Raw genomic sequence first — 19,237 nt, 5'->3', positions numbered from 1 at the left:
ATGAAAATTATGATCGGTCCTCCATAGAGAGACTATGTCTTGGGTCATGAATTTGCATCATGGAATGGATTTGGGTCAGATTTGAATAGGTTAAAATAACTTTGACCTGAATTATTATAGTGATAATAATAAATAATCTCTCCGACCTTGAAAATTTGTCACATTTCATTTTCTACACTCGTTTTGGAAAAATGATAATAAATAGTTAAAGTGGAGAGAGTGTAAAGTAAGAGAGAAATAATATAGAGAAGACTCTTATGTACCTTATCTACTCTCTTGCTTTACCCTCCCTTTCCATTTTAACTATTCATTATTATTTTTTTAAAATGAGTGCAGAAAATTAAATGTGATAAATTTTTGGGGACGTGGTGTAGTAGCTAGTAACATAATAATAACAAAGATTTTTTTGGAGCACAAATAATGATAGATGAATGTGTATTGTTGTGATTGTCATTTATTATCGTACTATTTCTTGATTTAGTTCCTATCATAGTGGTATCTGTGCACCGCACAATAAGGGTGCACAATGAGTTAGATGAATTTTAGAATATTTAATAGTTGAGATTGCATTCCCTAGAATTTAGAGTGGGGAAACGCAATCAAGCCTAACATGTTCGTCCAATTCCCATCCCAACAAGAAAGAAATCCAGGTGCTTGATTGGGGCCAACAACAAGATGATGAAGATTGCATTGGTGATGGTGATGGTGATGGTGATGTTCTTGTGTGGGGCAGAAGCATCGATAGGCATCAATTGGGGAAGGGAGAGTGCCCAAAGATTGGTCCCATCACAAGTTGTGGATTTGTTGTTGCAAAATGGAATTGGACGAGCAAGATTATATTCCGCTCAAACAGATATTGTGGCTGCATTCGAAGGAAGTGGCATTAATTTGACCATAACCATAAACAATCCTTCAGCAATAAAAAGTAGGGAATCGGCAACGGCGTGGATCAAGGCAAAGGAATTCTATTTCAATCGTTGCAACATAAAGTAGGTTGGTTGGTATTAGGCAGCTATAAATAAATTTAATGATGATGTTGGTGTTGGTGTTGATGTTGATGTTGATGCAGGTCCATCTTTCTTTTCGGGTATGTGTTTTTGAATGGGATGAAGGGCGGTTTGGGGCCATTGATCAAGGCATTGGAGTCACAACGTCTGCTGCAAGACGTTCTGAATGAGCGTGGGTTCGGCCACATCAAGGTGAACTTCCCGCACATTGATATGGAATTGGTCTCCAACGTCACAAAGCCATCTGAAAGCGACTTCTACGACATCATTAAGCCACACATGATCCAACATCTGCAATTCCTCAGGGAAAACAATGCTCCATTTCAAGTCGAGAGCATCCCAATCATCAACGCCGCTTTGAATAACTTCGACCCCAGCTTCGCCTTCCCGGGCAACGCTTCCACCCAAGTCATCAAGGACACCAACGGCGCTGTCTACACCAACATCGTGGAGTGGCAATACGACTCCTACGTGTGGGCCCTTGAAAAGCTCAACTTCTCCGACATCCGTGTAGACTACAGCATGCTAGGGTGGCCCACCGACGGGTAATGCCTTCCTAAAACCAATTGTTGATAGAAGGAGAGACCTTATATATAGTTTATTTTGCATTTTTGGAGACAATTTATGTTTATAATGCAAAACTCAACAATATCAAATGCAATCTGCCTATAACTAAAATGCAATCTGCAGATTACATAAATGTATATTGCACATTTGTGTTTATAATGTTGCATGTTACGTGCCACGTGGCAACACAAGATTGGATGTATGTTGTGACTCTAACTAAGGATACATGCTAGTGCTCCACTATATATATTAATATATTTAGTTTCAATTGCCAACAGGTACACTGGAGCCAACTTCTCCACCGCAGAGTACTTTTACAAGCACCTCCTGCCTTGGGTGAGTAGCGACAAGGGCACTCCAAAGCGCCCCGGCCACCCAATCAACGTTAATGTGCACAGTCTCACCGACGAGCACAAAATGTTGTTATCCTACCCGTTCGCGCGGCACTGGGGCATCTACCGCTCCAATGGGCAGCCCAAGTATAAGATCGATCTCTCCGGGCAGGGTCGGGACATGTACCCCACCACCGTCCGGGGCATTATGCACATGCCCAACCGGTGGTGTGCCTTCAATGGGGAGCGTCGTGACATAGGCAAGGTCAGGGCCCAGCTCGAGCGGGCGTGCATCGGCAGCGATTGCACCAGCACCTACCCCGGGGCCTCGTGCAGCTCCCTCACCTTCGAACAGAACATTACCTATGCCTTCAACATGTATTTCCAGTTCCAATTCCAGGATGAGAAGTCGTGTGATTTCGAGGGCTTGGGCCACGTCGTTGTCAACGATCCCTCAACAGACGCCTGCGTCTTCCCCGTCGAGGTTGTCAAAGGCCAACAAGTCAACTTTATGCCCAAAAACTCTGGACGCGCCTTCCGCCCTTCCACGGCCTTCTTCTGCTTTTCAATTTTCCTCTTTTTTTATTTATCTATGTAGGACAATCTTGTATAACTAAATCACTCATTTTAACTCTATATAAACTTTTTTATTACATTATAATGTTTCATCTTTTATTTTGTAAACATACTGAGGCCGCAACCAAAATTTATTAAACAGAAATCAAATATTACTCCCTTCTTCGCACGGTACGTAGTTAAGTTCGCTTCATTTCAAGATTCAGAAAAGAGTGTTTGGTTAGTTGGGTGGAGTGAAAATAAAGTATTACTCCCTCTCCCTCCGTCCCAGATTAAGAGTCACTTTTTGTCATAAAAGTCATCCTAGTTTAAGAGTCACATTTAGAATTTTTCATATTTGATCATATAATTTTATCCCATTATTCATCAAAATTACATCAAAATGCTATTATCTACATTAAAATAAACCAATAAACATCTTTTAAATCCAAAAAGTCAAAAGGGACCCACCTTCTACCATCTCACTTCATTTATTACACACTGCAATTCTTTCTTAAAATCCGAGTCATAACAATAAGTGATTCCTAATCCGGAACGGAGGGAGTATGAGAAAGAATAGTACAGTCCCAAGATAAGTGACTTGTATTCCTTTTTGGGGTGTCCCACTATAAGTGACCTATTTCCATTTTTAGCAAAAAGTCATCTCTTTTACTTTATTCTCCACCTACTTTATTCTCTCTTCTCTCCTCTACTTTTCCCTCTCTCATACTTTACTCTCTCCACTTTAACTTATTTAAATACCATTCCTTAAATTCGGTGCCCAAAAGAAGTAGGTCACTTATCTTGGGACGGAGAGAGTATTCGATAAATAAAAAAGAGAATAAAATACTAGAGATAATAAAATAAATGTCAATTGAAAAGAGAGTAAAATAAAAAAGATTAAATGTGTTTTTTTTTAGTATAAAATGAAATGAGTCAACGATAATAAGAAAGTCGAAAAGGTAAAAATACAACTCAACATATTGAGACCGATGGAGTAACACTTGTTGGTGACTGCTCACACACCTTGAGCAATACTGTAAACATGGTGACGCAGTAATGCTCTAAGGAATTTAGATTTACTTGCCGTTTCTTGTACTATTTCTTTATCACTTTCAATATTTTACATATCTTGTTTAATACTATTAGTTGTCTTGTAAATAACTTTTATAATAACTATTCTTTCTTCCATAAAAGATGTCATATGTGTGAAATGATACAGAATTTTAGAAGGTTTGTTTTGTGTGTTAAATGGAGAGAAAAAATATGATTTTTATATTCATGTAAGAAAAAACTTTTTCCAAAAATAGAAATGTGACATCTTTTGTGGAACAAACTAAAAAAGGAAGCGTGTATTATGTTGAGAAAATATTTAATGATCCATCTATACCAAAGTGGATTAATATGTGGTGTGTCCAACCAATAAATATTTGACAAATAGAGAATCACATCCAACTAGACATGAAATTTAATGCAGTTATTTTTAGGAGATATTCATTAAACTAATTTTATGGAAATTGCATGATCATTAAATAGATATTACCACTATATTTTTTGCCTCTTATATATAATATATGTCCATACTAGGCATAATATAATGCTTATTTTCATATTAAGTTAAGTTTATATAATAGTTTACATGCATTAGTACACTAATATAATGGCGCTACACTTTTTATTTTTGTACGATTTTTCAATTATATATAAATTGATATGCATAAGTACATAAGAAAAAAAATATTATAGCATTAAAATGTTAGTCCCCTGCTGTATACTATATATTGCATACTTAGACCATCTCCAATCGTACACCAAAACTCATTTTTGGTGTAGATAATTTCTCCAACTGTACACCAAACTCAAACCCATTATTGGAGTTTTCAATGGAATAACACCAAATATGGTGTTTACTCCAAAATTTTGTTAGATAAATACTCAAAAATGGTGTAAACTTAATGATGGTGTAAATGGTTGGAGTAAAACTACTTTTTGGTGTGACGTATACTCAAAAACGGGTTTGAGTTTGGCGTAAATAGTTGGAGATGGCCTTAAAATAATAATAATAATAATACTCATCTTTGTTTTGCCGCAATGAAAATTTTAACCATACACTTTGTTAGTATTGTTTAAAATTTTATGGCGATAATTATATATATAATTGAAAACTCTACACAAAAAATCGTATAATAAAATAATTTGATATACTATTATTTATAAAATTTATGGGGATAAGTACATATATAATTGAAAATTGAGCACAAATGAAAGCATGACAATAATTTCATTTTTCCATCTTCTTGATTATACATGTAGTCAGTAGCTTAATAGTGAAATGAAATTTTTATTTAAAAGTATGTATATAGTAATAAGAGGTAAAAAAAAATATTGATTTTCCATATTTAAAGATTAAGTACTAGTTTTTAGTTAAAATAGTCTATGAATATCTTCTAAAAATAACTTTACAAGTGTGCATGTCTAGTGGAGGTGGACCCCTTTATATTTCTATTTGTCAAAGATTCGTTAGTTAGTCACACTACCTCATTTTGCCACTTTGGTATGGATGAATCACTGATTATTTTTTCATATTATGGGACGGGGGGTACTTTAATAGAATCGTAAAATATCAGCCTAGCACTTATGCAATTTTTTTCGTCCCTGAAAAATTATCGCTTATGTAATTTTTTTTTGTCCCCAAAAATTTGTTACCTTCCACTTTTACTATCTTTGGTAGTAGACCCACATTCCACTAATTCATTTACACTCACATTTTATTCTAAAACAAATGAGTATATAAAAGTAAGACCGCATTCCTCTAACCTTTTCAACTCACTTTCTACTCCCTCCGTCTCAAGGTAGTTGAGGCATTTCTCTTGGGCACGAGATTTAAGAAATTGATTTAATAAAGGTTATAGTGGAGAGAGGAAAGTAATAGAAATGAAGAGAGAGTAAAGTAAGAGAGGGAATAAAGTTTTTACCAATAAAAGAAATGATTCAACTATCTTGGGACAAACAAAAAAGGAATATGAATCAATTAACTTGGGATGGGGGGATATAATATTTATTAAAACCCGTGCCTGGTCTAAAGGTGACAAATTATTAGCGACGAAGGGAGTACTTTTTTAAAGTTTTTTTTTATTTAATTTAAACTTTTAATATTTTTTTTAAATTGTTATGGAATGATTAACATGTAATTTAATTTAAACTAATACATATTTATAAACTGATTTTCAATATAAAATATTGAAAAAGATAAATTATGGGTTTAGTAGATAAAATGTAAATAAGAGGGTAAAATCGTCAATAATTAGTAGATGAGATTAAAACCCATATATTTGAATAATTAGAAGATAAAATGTCAATAAAAGATAAAATCGTCAATCTGTTATACTCCAACTGTCCCACTTTAGGAGTTCCATTTGAGTTCAACACGGGTTTTAAGAAATGTAAAGGAAAATTTGGTGAAAAAAAATAGTGGAATGTGGATCCTACTTTTATATATTAGTTTTATAATAAAATGTGAGTGGAAAAAGGTTAGTGGAAAAAGGTTAGTGGAATGTGGGACATATTACCATTTATGAAATATTTCAATCGGGACTCCTAAAGTGGGACATTCAAAAATGGTAAAACGAGACTCCTAAAGTGGGACGAAGGGAGTAATATGATAATTTTTGTGGTTTTTCTAATAACATGGTGTTTTAAAAATATCAACACAATGATATAGATGTTTCGAGATACGTACACGAAAACTTCAACACAATTTTATTGATATTGTACATGCATTGTATTGAAACTTTTTGATGCATTTATTGATATAAAATACTGAAAGCTCTAGGTTTGTTGTTTGTTGTCTAATTTATCTCCCGTAGTTGTGTGCGCAAATGGAGGAACTCAGGGCTTTCAAAACCTTAACCCACAATATAATTAATTAGTAAAGGGAAAGGGAAGTAAAGATCGATTCCACAAAGATGATATGTTCTACATTTGTTGAGGACAAAGTGGGAATGACTGCTGCCACGCTTCTCAGGGTGGGTTAAGTTAAACTACTCAATTAAATGGACTAGGAGACTAAACTAACTAAAATGATCCGTTCGCTAAAATGAAACCAAACTCTAATTGATCAACTCATACTAAAAATTTCCGGAAATGGTCAAACAAAGTAAAAGTGAACTAGTGTCAGCTGCAAAACGTACGGTAAAGTACACCTTTTCTAACAACTTCATCTTCCTCGTAGAATCAAAAGGAAACTGAGTATAAATAAGATCTCGAACACTTCCGAACTACTAGTGACCAAGCAAACTTAACATAATAAACTTAAAATTTCAAATCTACGCAAAAGAATCAACGGAATTTACGTAAACAAGTAACTAAGTCATAATCATGTAGAAATCACAAATCGACTACTAGATCTACAACTTTCGAAGTTGAATCATTCAATCAACATAAACCTGCTCAAATCTACTCTACCATATTACAAACGACCAGATCTAAACATCCTAACACTTTCCATTCAGAAATCCTCAGCAATCAAATAGGAAATCGTAGACAGCTACTCAAATTCAACAAATCTTCTATAACGAACCTACTTAACCACAATATACTCGGAAATCAGAAGCACAAGTAAATAAAAGAGATCATGCATAAGAAACTAAACACGCCAAGTAAAGTTGAATTCGTAACTTCAAAAGCTTCCAAAATAAACCAAATCGACAAGCAACAAGTAACCAAAAAGCAAATTGTAGCAACAAAAAAACGAAACAGATAGATTGTATCTTCGCTCCTTCTTGGAACGGTGTTATGCAACTTCAAATTTGATAAAATACTACCCAACCAAAACTAAACTAGAACCCAAGTGTGTGTGTGACGGAAATCAGGAACATGAAGTAAAAATGAGCTGCCATTTCAGCCCTAGAAGAGAGCTGAATTCCTAAATGTGTTTCTGTATGCGTGCGTTTGTCCACCCTACTCGCGCTTGGCTTCCTATTTATAGAGAGGCGTAGGGCTCTGATCCCTATGGTACCGTCCTCTCAAAAATGTCCTTCCTGCCCTTGGCTATAGGGGGGTCTTTAGCTCCATGTTCTATGTGGGGAACTCCTGCTGGCTCCATTTGATTCTGACTTGATCAACTTAGCATTGTAGTTTTGACTTCATACCTCTTGATTCGTCCATCCGCCCAATTGATCCATTCATTCTCTAAATATGGCGGATTTCACACACACCTGACTCACATTTGCATTTCAGATTACAGAATTGGGTGTAATTTTATCACAGAACACATGCATGAAACGAGCCTTATCAAATATGCTTATTAATATACACGAAAATTGAAATAAAAATTACTATAAAATTTCATAATCCGATCATATGCAATTAAGATCTCGTTAGAATCCTTATTAAATTACCTTCATTGATATTTTTATGAAAAAATAATTTAAAACGAGAGAGTATGTAAATTTAAAGTGTTAAAATAATTTTAAGAGAGAGAAAGTGGTTAGTTTTAATTAACATATATAAGAATTAATATTAATACCCTTTAATTTTATTCAATAATTTTTAAAATTTAAAATATAATCTACTTGGCATTATTTCAAGCACTAGATGTCCAATTCTAATGGCTAAGAATAAGTCTTAGTTTGAGATTGCTAATTACTCTCTCGTTCCGCAAATAGAGTCTCGTTTCTTTCTGCATATATTACTTTTAAATGATATGTGAGTGGAATGATTTGGTGGAATGTAGACCTTTTACCATTTATAGAAATAATGAACCGGGACTGCTATTCGTTGACGGACAAAAATGAGAAAATGGAATTCCTATTCGTGAACAGAGGAAGTAGTTCGCAATTGATCACAACCCTATCACAATATCACTACCTACTAATTTATTGTCTACTCTCGTCATGGGAAAAGAAACTTGGTTACAAATAAGGCCCGTAAATGCGGAAAATAAAACTAAAGAACTCTTAAATACTACATTATGATTGATTTGAATTGTTATTGTTGATACATAATACATAGGTATTTATAGGACTCTAGATATAAATATACCTAGGAACTATAATATTGGAACTATACTATCCCCTTTCTAATAGATTGAGACTCTACACTTTCTCTTCCCAACAAATTTGGGACACCTCAAGTTATCTTTCCAACATTTGATACTACCTTCATCCCTTAAAAAAATAAACTATTTCCATTTTGGACCATTCCTTAAAAATAGAAACTTTTTGAATTTTCTATTTAAGGACGTTGACCCTATGATCCACTATCACTACTTTTACTACATTTTCTCATTTTTTGTTTCTTCCCTCTTATTTCACCAATTGTACAAACACATGTCGTTTCCAATGTTTCTATTTTCGAAAGACGGAGATAGTAATAATTTTGATGACAAAGACAGGTGTAGATAATTTAATTGGGGAAGAGAGAGTGGTGAGAGATTGATACCATCACAAGTTTTGGATTTAGTGTTGCAAAATGGAGGAGCTATCCTCCAAAGCTAACCTGCGTTGGGTGCTATCCATTTATGAATGGATTGAAAGAGAGTTGAATAAACAGCGAGTTGAAGCTAAACATCACCAAGCCTTTAGATGCTGGAGATGGTGGAGACACTTCGCTTCCTCGAGCATAACAACGCCCCATTCGTGGTGGACATGATCCTTTCATTGGACTTGGAGAAATTCAAGATGGACCCGCTCTTCGCCTTCGCACAGAAGCCAACCCAAGTCATCAGTCATCTACACGAACATCTTCGAGTTCATGTATGATGCCTTTGTTTAGGCCTTCATCAAAGTAATCGTCAGCCAAGTTGGTTGGCCCACCGATGGCTACGCCCGTGGTAATACCTCCACCGCGGAGCAATTCTTCAAAGGCATACTCTCATATGTGTCGAGCAGCAAGGAGACCCCGCTCCACCCCAGACCCCGCTCAGGTTCAGGCCAATCCACTCGGGTTGTCGGGCTATTGGGTGCATGTTATTCGGGCTATGAATTTTTCGAGTTAAATTTTCAGCCCTAGCCCTAAATCTTCGAGTTTCGAGCTAACCCACGGGCTATTCGGGTCAACAGTAATCTTATATGTTACTTTCTATCTAATCCAATATTCTAAATTATTAAGAAGCAGATTGTCGCAAACAGTAAATTATTATCAAGGTGATTAAGAGAAAGAAAATAATAGCAATTAAAAATTGAAACAAAATAGATAAACATATCGTTTAATTAATAGCACAAATGAATTTGACTACAATTAACTAGGAAACATGCATTTCATATAACCCTAACTTTCAATTTGAGAGAGAAGACTTAATTACCATATTTTCTTCATATCAATGTTGTATTTAATATTGATATTACCAAATATACTTCATATAAGTATATAATCCAATAATTATATTTTTATATTAAATGCTCAACCCGTGGGCTAACCCGCAACCCACCCGGACCAGCCATCATAACCCACCGACCCGAACGGGTTAGCCCGTGTAGCCCGCTTCTGAATATGGATTGCGATTTTTCGGCCCTAACCCTATGATTTTATCGGGTAATTCGGGTCGACCCGTGGGTTCCGGGCTAGATTGACATCCCTAATCACAGTCGAGAATCCGTCTACGCCCGAGTGCATGTTAATTGTTACCCATAGAAGTGGTCCATGGTGAGCAAGAAAATTATTAAGTAGTGTAAGCAACACAACAAATAAGCAACCCCAACGCCAAAGGATACCATATAAGCTCTAATTCTGTTCTCTCTGTTTTTGCTTTCACTATTGGGGGCATTGTTTTGGAACTGATATACATTCATTACACATAGCAGAGAAGTTTTGCATGTCTCGGCTGTTATTTCATCACACTGCAATGAGTAGAATGACATCATAACTAATGTAAATTTTTAAAAAAAAATTATTTATAGAAATAAAATGGAAACTTCAAATTTAAGTACTAAGAACCAATTTAATGCAGATTGTATAACAAGACACTTGTTATAAGAATAAAGATCATCACATAAATGAAGAAACAAAATATGTCGTGTAAAAAATTACCCATAATTTTAAGATCTAACGAACTTGTTGAAGATCATATCACATCTCATGTACCTGAATACAAGCTTCGCATGTGTGGTACCGGGGTTGGAGTAGAAGAGTGTCACACGACTCTTAATTTAGCTCAAGAGTTTCTTCCTAAATCATCTCCGAAGTAGCTTCAACACATCCCCAACCAGGTGCAACGACCCCGTGACAAGAACCTGATAATTTCCCATAATTAAAAAGAAGCAGTCAAAGCAACTAAGCAAAAAACCAACTATTGCAGCACAGTGGTTCATGCTGTAGTTTTATTTTTCAGTTCTGTCTAAGAATGATTACCTGAATTCTGAGTGACGGGTTTTTCTTCACGCAGTCCCTTAGCCAATTGATTGTCATTGGCAGGGAAGAGACCACTGCGCTGCAACCGGCTGCATCATTGTCAAGGAACCTGCGAGGTGGAACACTATCTGGGATTCTCGCCTCAAGATTCTTGTTAACAGCATCTGCTTAGGGGAAGGAACAGAATTTAATGAAAAGTCCAATAATTCAGAAAGTAGAGATGATAATTACCTTTTCCATGAATGATGTTTTCCCAAACTCTTTGAAGGTTGAACTGCCAAGATAAATCCTTGGGAGGTAGCCCTGAAGGAACGGAGGAGGCAGAAGTCACCTTCGTGTAAGACGAGATGCCAGGAACGAAAATGGCTTTCGCAAAATGTGTGCCTGAATACAAGTCATGGTTACTCTTATTTCAAAAGGTTCATATATACATACATATAGTCACATAGATATACTGATCAAATGGAAGATCAGATTGTACCCGACGATGCACAGGTATCAACAAGTATTGGGAGAAGGCTTTGGGGATCTCTGACATCCATACAGTTGAACAGAAGAATCTGCAATTCGAAATACTGCAAATGAGAAACTCCATGATATTAATAGAAGGGGAAGATCCTCATGAACAGAGCCAGAAAATCTGACCTTTTTGGATGTTTTTCCATTAACATTACCATTGCCCCAAACTTCTTTCGATGTTTTCTCTTTGACAGCACTTGAAAACCACCTAGCACAAGCCTCTATGCTTTCGGGACTGTGAGCACCGTCCAAGTAAAAAACGAGATCCCCTGAAGTATTTTCAGCCTCGCTAGCCGTTGCACAAGATGATACTGCAGAGTCACGAACAATCTCAGCCCTTCCAGAGAGACGCGCTGTTTGAAGACCCCTAAGAAATGCATCGGGTATGTTGTCTTCCTCGCCAGGCTGATCAAGGTAAAAAATTGTAACTAGTTTAATCAAATGGGTCTGCAAAGATAATTAGTCCTAATTGAACTGTGATAGATTATCACTGACATGCTGGAGTATTTTCTCCCAATTCCCTGTACTCTGGAGCCAGCTTTTGCAAAGTGCACTGGCAAGACCAGCATTCGTGAATTGGTGATCGCCAGACAAGCTTAGTTCTGTCCCTTTTAAATTACTACGATCAAGAGGAGCAACGACTTCCAATGGGACCTGTAGCAAGCCAGATAGCCTTAGAAAAGATCTGTTCATACAATACATTTCCTGAAGTGATGGATTAAAATATTTAAGCACAAATGCACAAAGCTAAGTGCTGGAAAATTGCTCGTGTGATTTTTCCCAAGAAGAAATTTTACAGATATGCATCATTATCTATTTGCTACAACTGGCACAGTGGAAAAGGAAATAAATCTCAAGGGAATTATAGCAAGAAATACATGACATGTCATATAAAAAGATTAGGGAATACCATAAACATATAAATCAAGATTGAGAAAAGGTTTAAAATACCATCAAATCCCTCGCCTTTTGTTGAAGAACACCCATTGCTTCAGATGGTTGTGCTACCGTGAATGCAGGCACGTGAGGCTTAAGGAGCAGAGAATCCATCAACCCGTTTCAGAAAAAACTTGAAAATTGGAAGTACTTAGATAATCTCTCACAAAGTAGAAACCTCAATCATTTGGTTTTCAGAATGGAAGAATTTGTACCTTTAAGATTCCAGCTTTGTGAGAAGCAATTTGCTCCAGCGTATCTCCTGCAAGTCATTGTTAACACACATAAGTTGATAGCTATGTGTGAACAAACAGATGGACAATGAACATGAAATGTATAAGGCCGAACCGAGCGTTTCCATATGATCCATGCCCAGTGGACTTACACCACAGACAACAGGATTCTTGATCTGCAAAATTTATTACCAAAGGATATCAACTAAACAAAGTAACTAAACACAAAACTAATTTACTATATATATATACACAAGAGTGTACAGTTAAGTTTTACAAGGTTGACTATGACAGTATAAAAACCATTTAAAATAGAGCAATGACCACATTGACTATTACAGTATAAAAACCAATTAAAATAGAACAATTACCACATTTGTTGAGTCCCTGGTACCCCCAAGGCCAACTTCAATGATAGCAACATCTACCTACAAGAACATGCACATATTTAATAATTAATTTAAAGATAAAAAGTACGTATATATATGCTCGAATACATTGAATACTATAAAAATCTTCAGTTTTAAAACTATAGCTATAGAGTAGCCGTGTGTGTGTGTGTGTGTGTGTGTGTGTCTCATCTTTGAGCATGTTCACAAAGGAGAGAGGGAGGGAGAAGAAAGTGTAAATTGGATACTGATTTGGTACCTTTTCACAAGCAAAAATTTTGAAGGCCAATACAGTAAGAAACTGGAAAAGTGGAGGCATAGGCAAGTCATCTGTGATATTCTGCTGTTTACAAAAATTTCCATCATCTGGTCAGTCCAAAATTTGAAATTTATATATGCCAACAAACAAAAAGATAAAAATCAATGAATTCTATATCCACCCTAACACCTATAAGGTGAAGTCTATAGCTCCCTGCTGAACGACAGTGGCTTGGCAGGGGAGAATTAGACAATCATGACAACACATGAATCTGCATCTTTTCAGAATATACAGCTAGGGAGCTCTAGCAAAGAGATCAAAATCAATGAATTCGAGAAAGAATACCTTCAGTTGGTTCCAGCATTCCCAAAAGTAGTGGAGAAACTTTTCTTCAGATATATCCTGCCTATGAGCCAGAGAGTAGAGAATGAGTTTACAAAAAAGTAGTAGTGATTTCTAGATCCAGCTATTACAAGAAATATGACATATCATCCATCATTTCAATTCCAATGTCAAAAGAGTTGAAGGGCTTATGGAGAATTTGAAACCCTTTCTCTGTATCCCCACCCCTGCCCTCCTTTTTTACCCAAGTTGCTGGCATGTTCTAAACTTTTTTACCCAAGTTGCTGGCATGTTCTAAACTTTTTTACCAAAATTGCTGGCATGTTCTAAAACAACCTTTACTTAAAAAAGGAAAATATAAATTATGTATAAGCATTAAAAAATGCTAACCCATCCAGACGAAATCTTTCTCTCACATCAATTAAGTGTGGTGAGGTAAACAATCCAGTTCTGAATCCACTCTCTCTTAGAATTGCCTCACAAAATGAACATGTCGAACCCTGAGTATGAAAGGCGAGTAGAAACAAAAGAGACAAGAGGATGAGAAACTTGCAAAAAAAAAAACTCAAAACCGAGTTCATTATTTATTCAAATATATATTTCTTTTGCTCATAAGTCATAACACAGAAACAACTTACATGTATAATGAAAATAAAATTATCATATTACTACATTAGTACCTTCCCTTTAGTCCCAGCAACATGGATGATTTTAAGTCGGCCTATAGGTTCTTCCAAACCCAAAATCTGCAGGAAAAAAAAGAGCATATTGTAACTTTAGTTTTGGCAACTTCTAAAATCAACAATAATCATCATGCATAAGGCTATCATACAAATCAATCCACCAAAAGATGCTTTTGTAAGTTTCACATTATTACAATAACCAAATTTGAAAAAATAAACAAAATTATAATTTCCTGTTAAAAGTGTTACCTTAACATACATTTCCATCCTCTCTAATTTGCTATACTTATTACTGATTGTTTGCACATCCCCTCGTCGTTTGGTAGTAATGAGAGAGGAAAGAGCCTCCATAGTTGTTTCATATGTAGGATGTAAGTGGTCTGCATTTTCTACTACGACCGTGTTCGTCTCCATCTGTTCCTGAGCCAGTGATGAGACCTCCCTCACTCCAAAACCTGGAATGTTGGAATACTAAAGTCCTCAGCAAAGTATGAACAAGATATCTAATTCTATGCACAACAGTTTAGAGCAAGTAAGCACATAAGTATACCCTTGAGACTTATTTGTTGAGAATGGAACTTTTTGCTTCCTACTATATCAACCACAGCCAGGCAAGCAGGGAAGCACGAAGTTGCCCATGCCAGTCTAGAGGGAACGATGAGCTCTTTTTTACGGAAGCTTGAATTGTCAATCAACCCCGGCCTCAGAAAAGTATTCTTATAGTTGAGCATAGATCAACCAAATCCTAAGATGAAGAAGCATTAATTCGAATTTAATGAGAAAAAAAAGGACTTGTCAATGAATCATTCGAAAGCAGCATCATTCAAATTCAAACAATAACGATAGTGATATTATGAGTTGAAGAAAATGACAATTTTCACCTATAACTCAGATTACTAAGAAAACAATTCTCTTAATCATTTGAAACAAATAAATCAATAAAACTATCGGTGATTCTAATTAAATGTCATTGAAATAAAGCCAGGAAGATTGCGATTGCATCCAATAAATGACAGTGTAAGTGCTACTTCAAATTCAACACAAGGCAGTAGCATTCAGCTATCTAATTCAACATAAGTTTGCCAGATTCAAAGCTCTATTCGAAAATAACATCTGAAAATCAAATTCATCTTACTTGAAAGCTGAAAAAGCAGTGTAAAAACTGAGATAAATCGATACTAGCAAGTAAAAAAGGCAAGTTACAGAAATGAAGATAGTTAGTTAGATATGGTATAGCTATACAGTAAAACTTACTTGGGGTTGGCATTGTTACACGGATTCATGAGAGAGAGAGATTATCTGTCGTCGGCGAATTTTATAGTTGGCGCCGCATTATCGAAACATGACGGTTCTACCCTTCGTTATAGGGTTATGACTTATGCGCACCCTCTTCTTCACTTTTTAACCCGTTTTCCTTTTTTGACTTGATTTACAATTTTCTTCAATCCATTGACTTGCTACTCTCTCCAATCGTCCGCGAATAGAGGTCTCATTTTTTATAACATATATTTTTTTAGAAATGTTAAGAAAAATGGATGATAGAAAGTCAATGGAATATGAGTTTTATTTTATATAATTAGTTTTAAATTATATGATAGTGAAATGAGTTAATGAGACCTCTTATTATTTCGTGTTATATGATCTATTTATGATTAAAACTATTAAATATTGATTAAAACCAAGGCGTCTGTCGTACCTCATTGATTAAATATTAGACACAATCAAATATTGATTAAAACTATTAATTTGTTATTTAATAGTAATTTTAATAATTAAAAAAATTTATTGATATTTAAAAATCAAAATTTAAAATTTAATTTTATAAAATTAAATCTAATATTGAAATAAAGAAACAAAGTGAAGGATGGAAAAAGGGAAGAAGAATGATAATTTTGAAATAATATTTGATTTAGTACATCACCGAAATAATATCAGATTTAAAATGTAAAAAGACCAAATTGCCCAAACCCTCCAAAACCACCCAAAAGGGTATTTTCATCACGAAACAGTGAAAAAGAACCATTTTCGAGATAAACGCTTAGTCCAAGGTTGTTTGGGGATATTTTTAAAGTCCAGGGTTCATTGGCGAGATAAACACATAATCCAGAGACTATTTTTGTAGTTCACTCTTTTTAATGAGACAAAGTAAGTATACAGGGATGTAGGGTCGTTAGACATGCCCAAGGCTTATTGAACCAACGGATAAAACCGAAATCGTAACCGCCGGTTTGAAACCGAAACCGGAACCAAAACTGCAAAACACCCTCGCGGTTCAGTTCCAGTTCAGCAATTTCCAAACCAGAACCGGCAGTTCCGAACCATAACCTCCGATTCCGGAATCGTGGACACCTCTATTACCCTCAATCTACACCCTAATATCAACGTAACAGCGTTTAAAATCTGGGCTACACAAATTCAAAATCTTGCAAATAGCTAAGATTCACTTTTGCATTTTAGCTAGAATCAATGCATTATTCCACGCTAATTTGTAAATTGATTCATGCTGATTTGTAAGCGTTAATGTGTATAACGATCCATATATGTACTGAGGTGAGTGTTATTCATAACTGAAATAATGTCAAAAATCAAAGCAAATCACAGTCATTAGATCTTGTAATGTATATAACCGTTAGATTAATGCATCGTGTCATCTAATAATGTAGATAGTGTAGTCTAATAATGTAGCTCGGCTAATAATGTAGTAACGCGTTTTAGTCTAATAATGTAGATTATGTATTCTAATAATATAGCTCGGCTAATAATGTAACGCTTTTAGTGTAATAATGTAGCTCGGATATTATTATCACAACCATCCAATCTAAGGATTCAAGGGCTGAGATTTGTTTTGATTTTGACACGATTTCACTTATCGACAATAGTGCACTCCTATTTACTGATATCAAATTCATGTGTACACTGATTCATTCTGATTTGTACACTAATCAACGCTGCTTTGTGTAATGGTTCACTTTGATTTTTATAACCAAATAAAAATTAAGCTCAATTAGTTTGCAATTTAAATAGGCCTATTAACATGATGAGAAGAAATTAAGTACTATGAGTCAGACCAATTAATTGCATTTAATTAAGAGTATCCTAATTTACCTAACCCTAAATTATCCAACAAACCGTCAGCATACGACTGTTAGGAATCTCGAATAGTATCAAACTCGTGCTAATTACTTTAGTTTAATTAATTATATTTATATGTGTTGATAATTATATTCCAATTCCCATACTTCACAGAAACAGAGAATGCAAAACAAGTTCGTTCTCTCTAATTAAAGAAAATAACTTCCGTCGTTTGAATTGGTATTTTATTGTTACACTACATATAAATTGAATTTGATTAACTTTTCTTCAAATCGGGTGAGAACTAAACTTCTGTTTTCGTTTAATCAAAATACTAATTAATCAAGACCATGGCTGATCCATAACATCTGAAATTGCACAATAGTAAATTCATCATTTAATTAACTCGCTTGAGAAGCCTTTGCAAATTCCTTAGGCCTCTCTACTAATGTTACAAACTACTATGTCGAAAGATCGACATATATATATCAAGTCTATAACATCCAACAATCTAATTAATGACTATAACAAAAGCAGTCGTAAAAATTTACGTTTGCTTATGAGTGATTGGAGAAAAGGCAACTAATGAAGAAGAAACTACTTTCACAATCTTGCCTTTACTCTTATTCTTCAAATCCTCCGATTTCTCGGAATTCCATGTCTTCACCATAGAAACCTGCTGGATGGGGCCGTCGGTGGCAGTGGCGGCCGCCGCTGGTGGCTTGAGAGGGTACAACAAATCTGTTGGGAAGAAGTTGTATTGTAGACCAGCCATCAGATAGTTGGAGAGAGAAAATGATAAGAGAGAAGGCCTATTTTTTTGTTTGTTGAACTTGAATAAGTGGTACAGCCTTTCATGTTTTTATAGAACCAAACTCAATGGTCCCGCAAGGGCAGTACAGTTGTTCCGAAGGGGCAGATTTACAATAATAGAACCAAGCTCAACTCTCCAGAGTCCATGATTTAATCTCTCTTCTCATTAAGTTTTAATATTATTATGTGCTTGGACTATTCTACCATGTTAAATTTGACTTTTCTTATTGTAATTATTAATCTTCGTGTAGACTGATTATTAGCATGCTAAATAAACCTAACCTCATATGCGATGCAATTTTCACGTGGTTAGATTTTAATTTTACATTTTGCTTGTCTGTCTCAATTAATTAACAGGTTAGAATGTGTTTTTTTTAAGATGAGTCCGATCATTGTATTATTACTCGCAAATATTTATCACATTCATATTTTTCACGCTAATTAAACTACATCCAATAGTTTATTGCTATAAAATATTGCAGTTGTTTTTTTATCTTTAGAATGGAATGTATTTGCAGGAAAAAATGGGCCATATATTAACTTGTAACATATGAGTGTAGACTTAGAGCATCCGCAACGAATGTGGTCCTCTGCGGCTTGGTGGGTGGCAGCATCCATTGAGGGGAAGTGGCGGGGTGTAGCCCAAGGTTGGGGGCGGGGCGGGAGCTACTGACTACCGGTTCCATGCGCCGCACCAAGCCGCTAGGGGTGCGTGGGGTCTATTTATTTTTTATTCTGAATTTGAAATTCTATAAATACAACCACATTTCACTTTCAATTTATTCAAAGTTGACTTTCTTTTCATTCCGAAGAGAGAGAGAGATCTGAACTATAGTTTCTACTTCTAGCTAGAAAAGATGGACAATTTTGTTCATTACAGGGACTGAAACCTTATAATCCAGTGGACAGGGAAGTCAACACAAATGTCGTATCCCCTTATCCATTGACCGGGTAACGATAATTGTCAAATCCTTGTCCCAGATCGGCTTGGTGATGATCCTAGCTTCTCTATATAAGTGTGGATAACCCTCCCCCTTATGAGGCCTTTTAAGGGGTGAGTGGCTCATTTCTAATATGGTATCAGAGCAGGGCCCAAGTCGATGATGGTTTATCTCTTTATCTCTTCTCTTGCCTACCCATGTGATGGAAGTCCGATGTCATTTTCGGCCCACACGTGAGGG

At 35.6% G+C, this 19,237-nt stretch overlaps 2 protein-coding genes across 6 annotated transcripts; one reads left to right on the top strand and one right to left on the bottom strand.

Moving 5' to 3' along the window:
- The first annotated feature begins 596 nt into the window (after positions 1–596).
- On the top strand, positions 597–2,581 carry LOC125191152 (glucan endo-1,3-beta-glucosidase 8-like). The gene is made up of 3 exons (XM_048088637.2): positions 597–989; positions 1,070–1,552; positions 1,853–2,581. The coding sequence occupies exons 1-3, from the start codon at positions 676–678 to the stop codon at positions 2,502–2,504; spliced, it is 1,449 nt and encodes a 482-aa protein (XP_047944594.2). The 5' UTR covers positions 597–675; the 3' UTR covers positions 2,505–2,581.
- A 7,566-nt stretch (positions 2,582–10,147) lies between these two features.
- On the bottom strand, positions 10,148–15,555 carry DFC (DHFS-FPGS homolog C). Of its 5 annotated transcripts, XR_007170865.2 has the most exons (18): positions 15,426–15,555; positions 14,722–14,916; positions 14,421–14,626; positions 14,169–14,234; positions 13,879–13,988; positions 13,492–13,552; positions 13,147–13,230; positions 12,870–12,926; positions 12,614–12,674; positions 12,481–12,527; positions 12,281–12,358; positions 11,825–11,983; positions 11,456–11,734; positions 11,292–11,370; positions 11,042–11,194; positions 10,811–10,974; positions 10,544–10,692; positions 10,148–10,299 (listed from the first exon to the last, which is right to left on the bottom strand). XR_007170865.2 is itself a non-coding variant. In XM_048087408.2 (17 exons), the coding sequence occupies exons 2-17, from the start codon at positions 14,900–14,902 to the stop codon at positions 10,633–10,635; spliced, it is 1,845 nt and encodes a 614-aa protein (XP_047943365.2). In that variant the 5' UTR covers positions 14,903–14,916; positions 15,426–15,555; the 3' UTR covers positions 10,381–10,632. The 5 variants fall into 5 exon arrangements, 4 of the variants coding, with proteins under 4 accessions (XP_047943365.2, XP_047943367.2, XP_047943366.2 ...); XM_048087408.2 differs by lacking the exon at positions 10,148–10,299 and having other exon boundaries at positions 10,381–10,692; XM_048087410.2 differs by lacking the exon at positions 10,148–10,299 and having other exon boundaries at positions 10,381–10,692; positions 13,147–13,227.
- Positions 15,556–19,237: the final 3,682 nt, after the last annotated feature.

This window comes from Salvia hispanica, chromosome 5 (assembly GCF_029641045.1).
Source record: "Salvia hispanica isolate PSC_SH4W2 chromosome 5, Shi_PSC_v1, whole genome shotgun sequence".
Classification (NCBI taxonomy): domain Eukaryota; kingdom Viridiplantae; phylum Streptophyta; class Magnoliopsida; order Lamiales; family Lamiaceae; genus Salvia; species Salvia hispanica.
Note: the sequence above shows the minus strand (reverse complement) of the source record. Positions and strands in the feature narration are given on the sequence as shown.

Coding starts and splice junctions, on each gene's coding strand:
- LOC125191152 (XM_048088637.2), top strand. CDS start 676: ATGATGAAGATTGCATTGGTGATGGTGATGGTGATGGTGATGTTCTTG. Junction 990..1,069: donor TTCAATCGTTGCAACATAAA/GTAGGTTGGTTG, acceptor ATGTTGATGCAG/GTCCATCTTTCTTTTCGGGT. Junction 1,553..1,852: donor CTAGGGTGGCCCACCGACGG/GTAATGCCTTCC, acceptor AATTGCCAACAG/GTACACTGGAGCCAACTTCT.
- DFC (XM_048087408.2), bottom strand. CDS start 14,902: ATGCTCAACTATAAGAATACTTTTCTGAGGCCGGGGTTGATTGACAAT. Junction 11,371..11,455: donor ATGGAAAAACATCCAAAAAG/GTCAGATTTTCT, acceptor TTCGAATTGCAG/ATTCTTCTGTTCAACTGTAT. Junction 10,975..11,041: donor AAACATCATTCATGGAAAAG/GTAATTATCATC, acceptor TCCCCTAAGCAG/ATGCTGTTAACAAGAATCTT.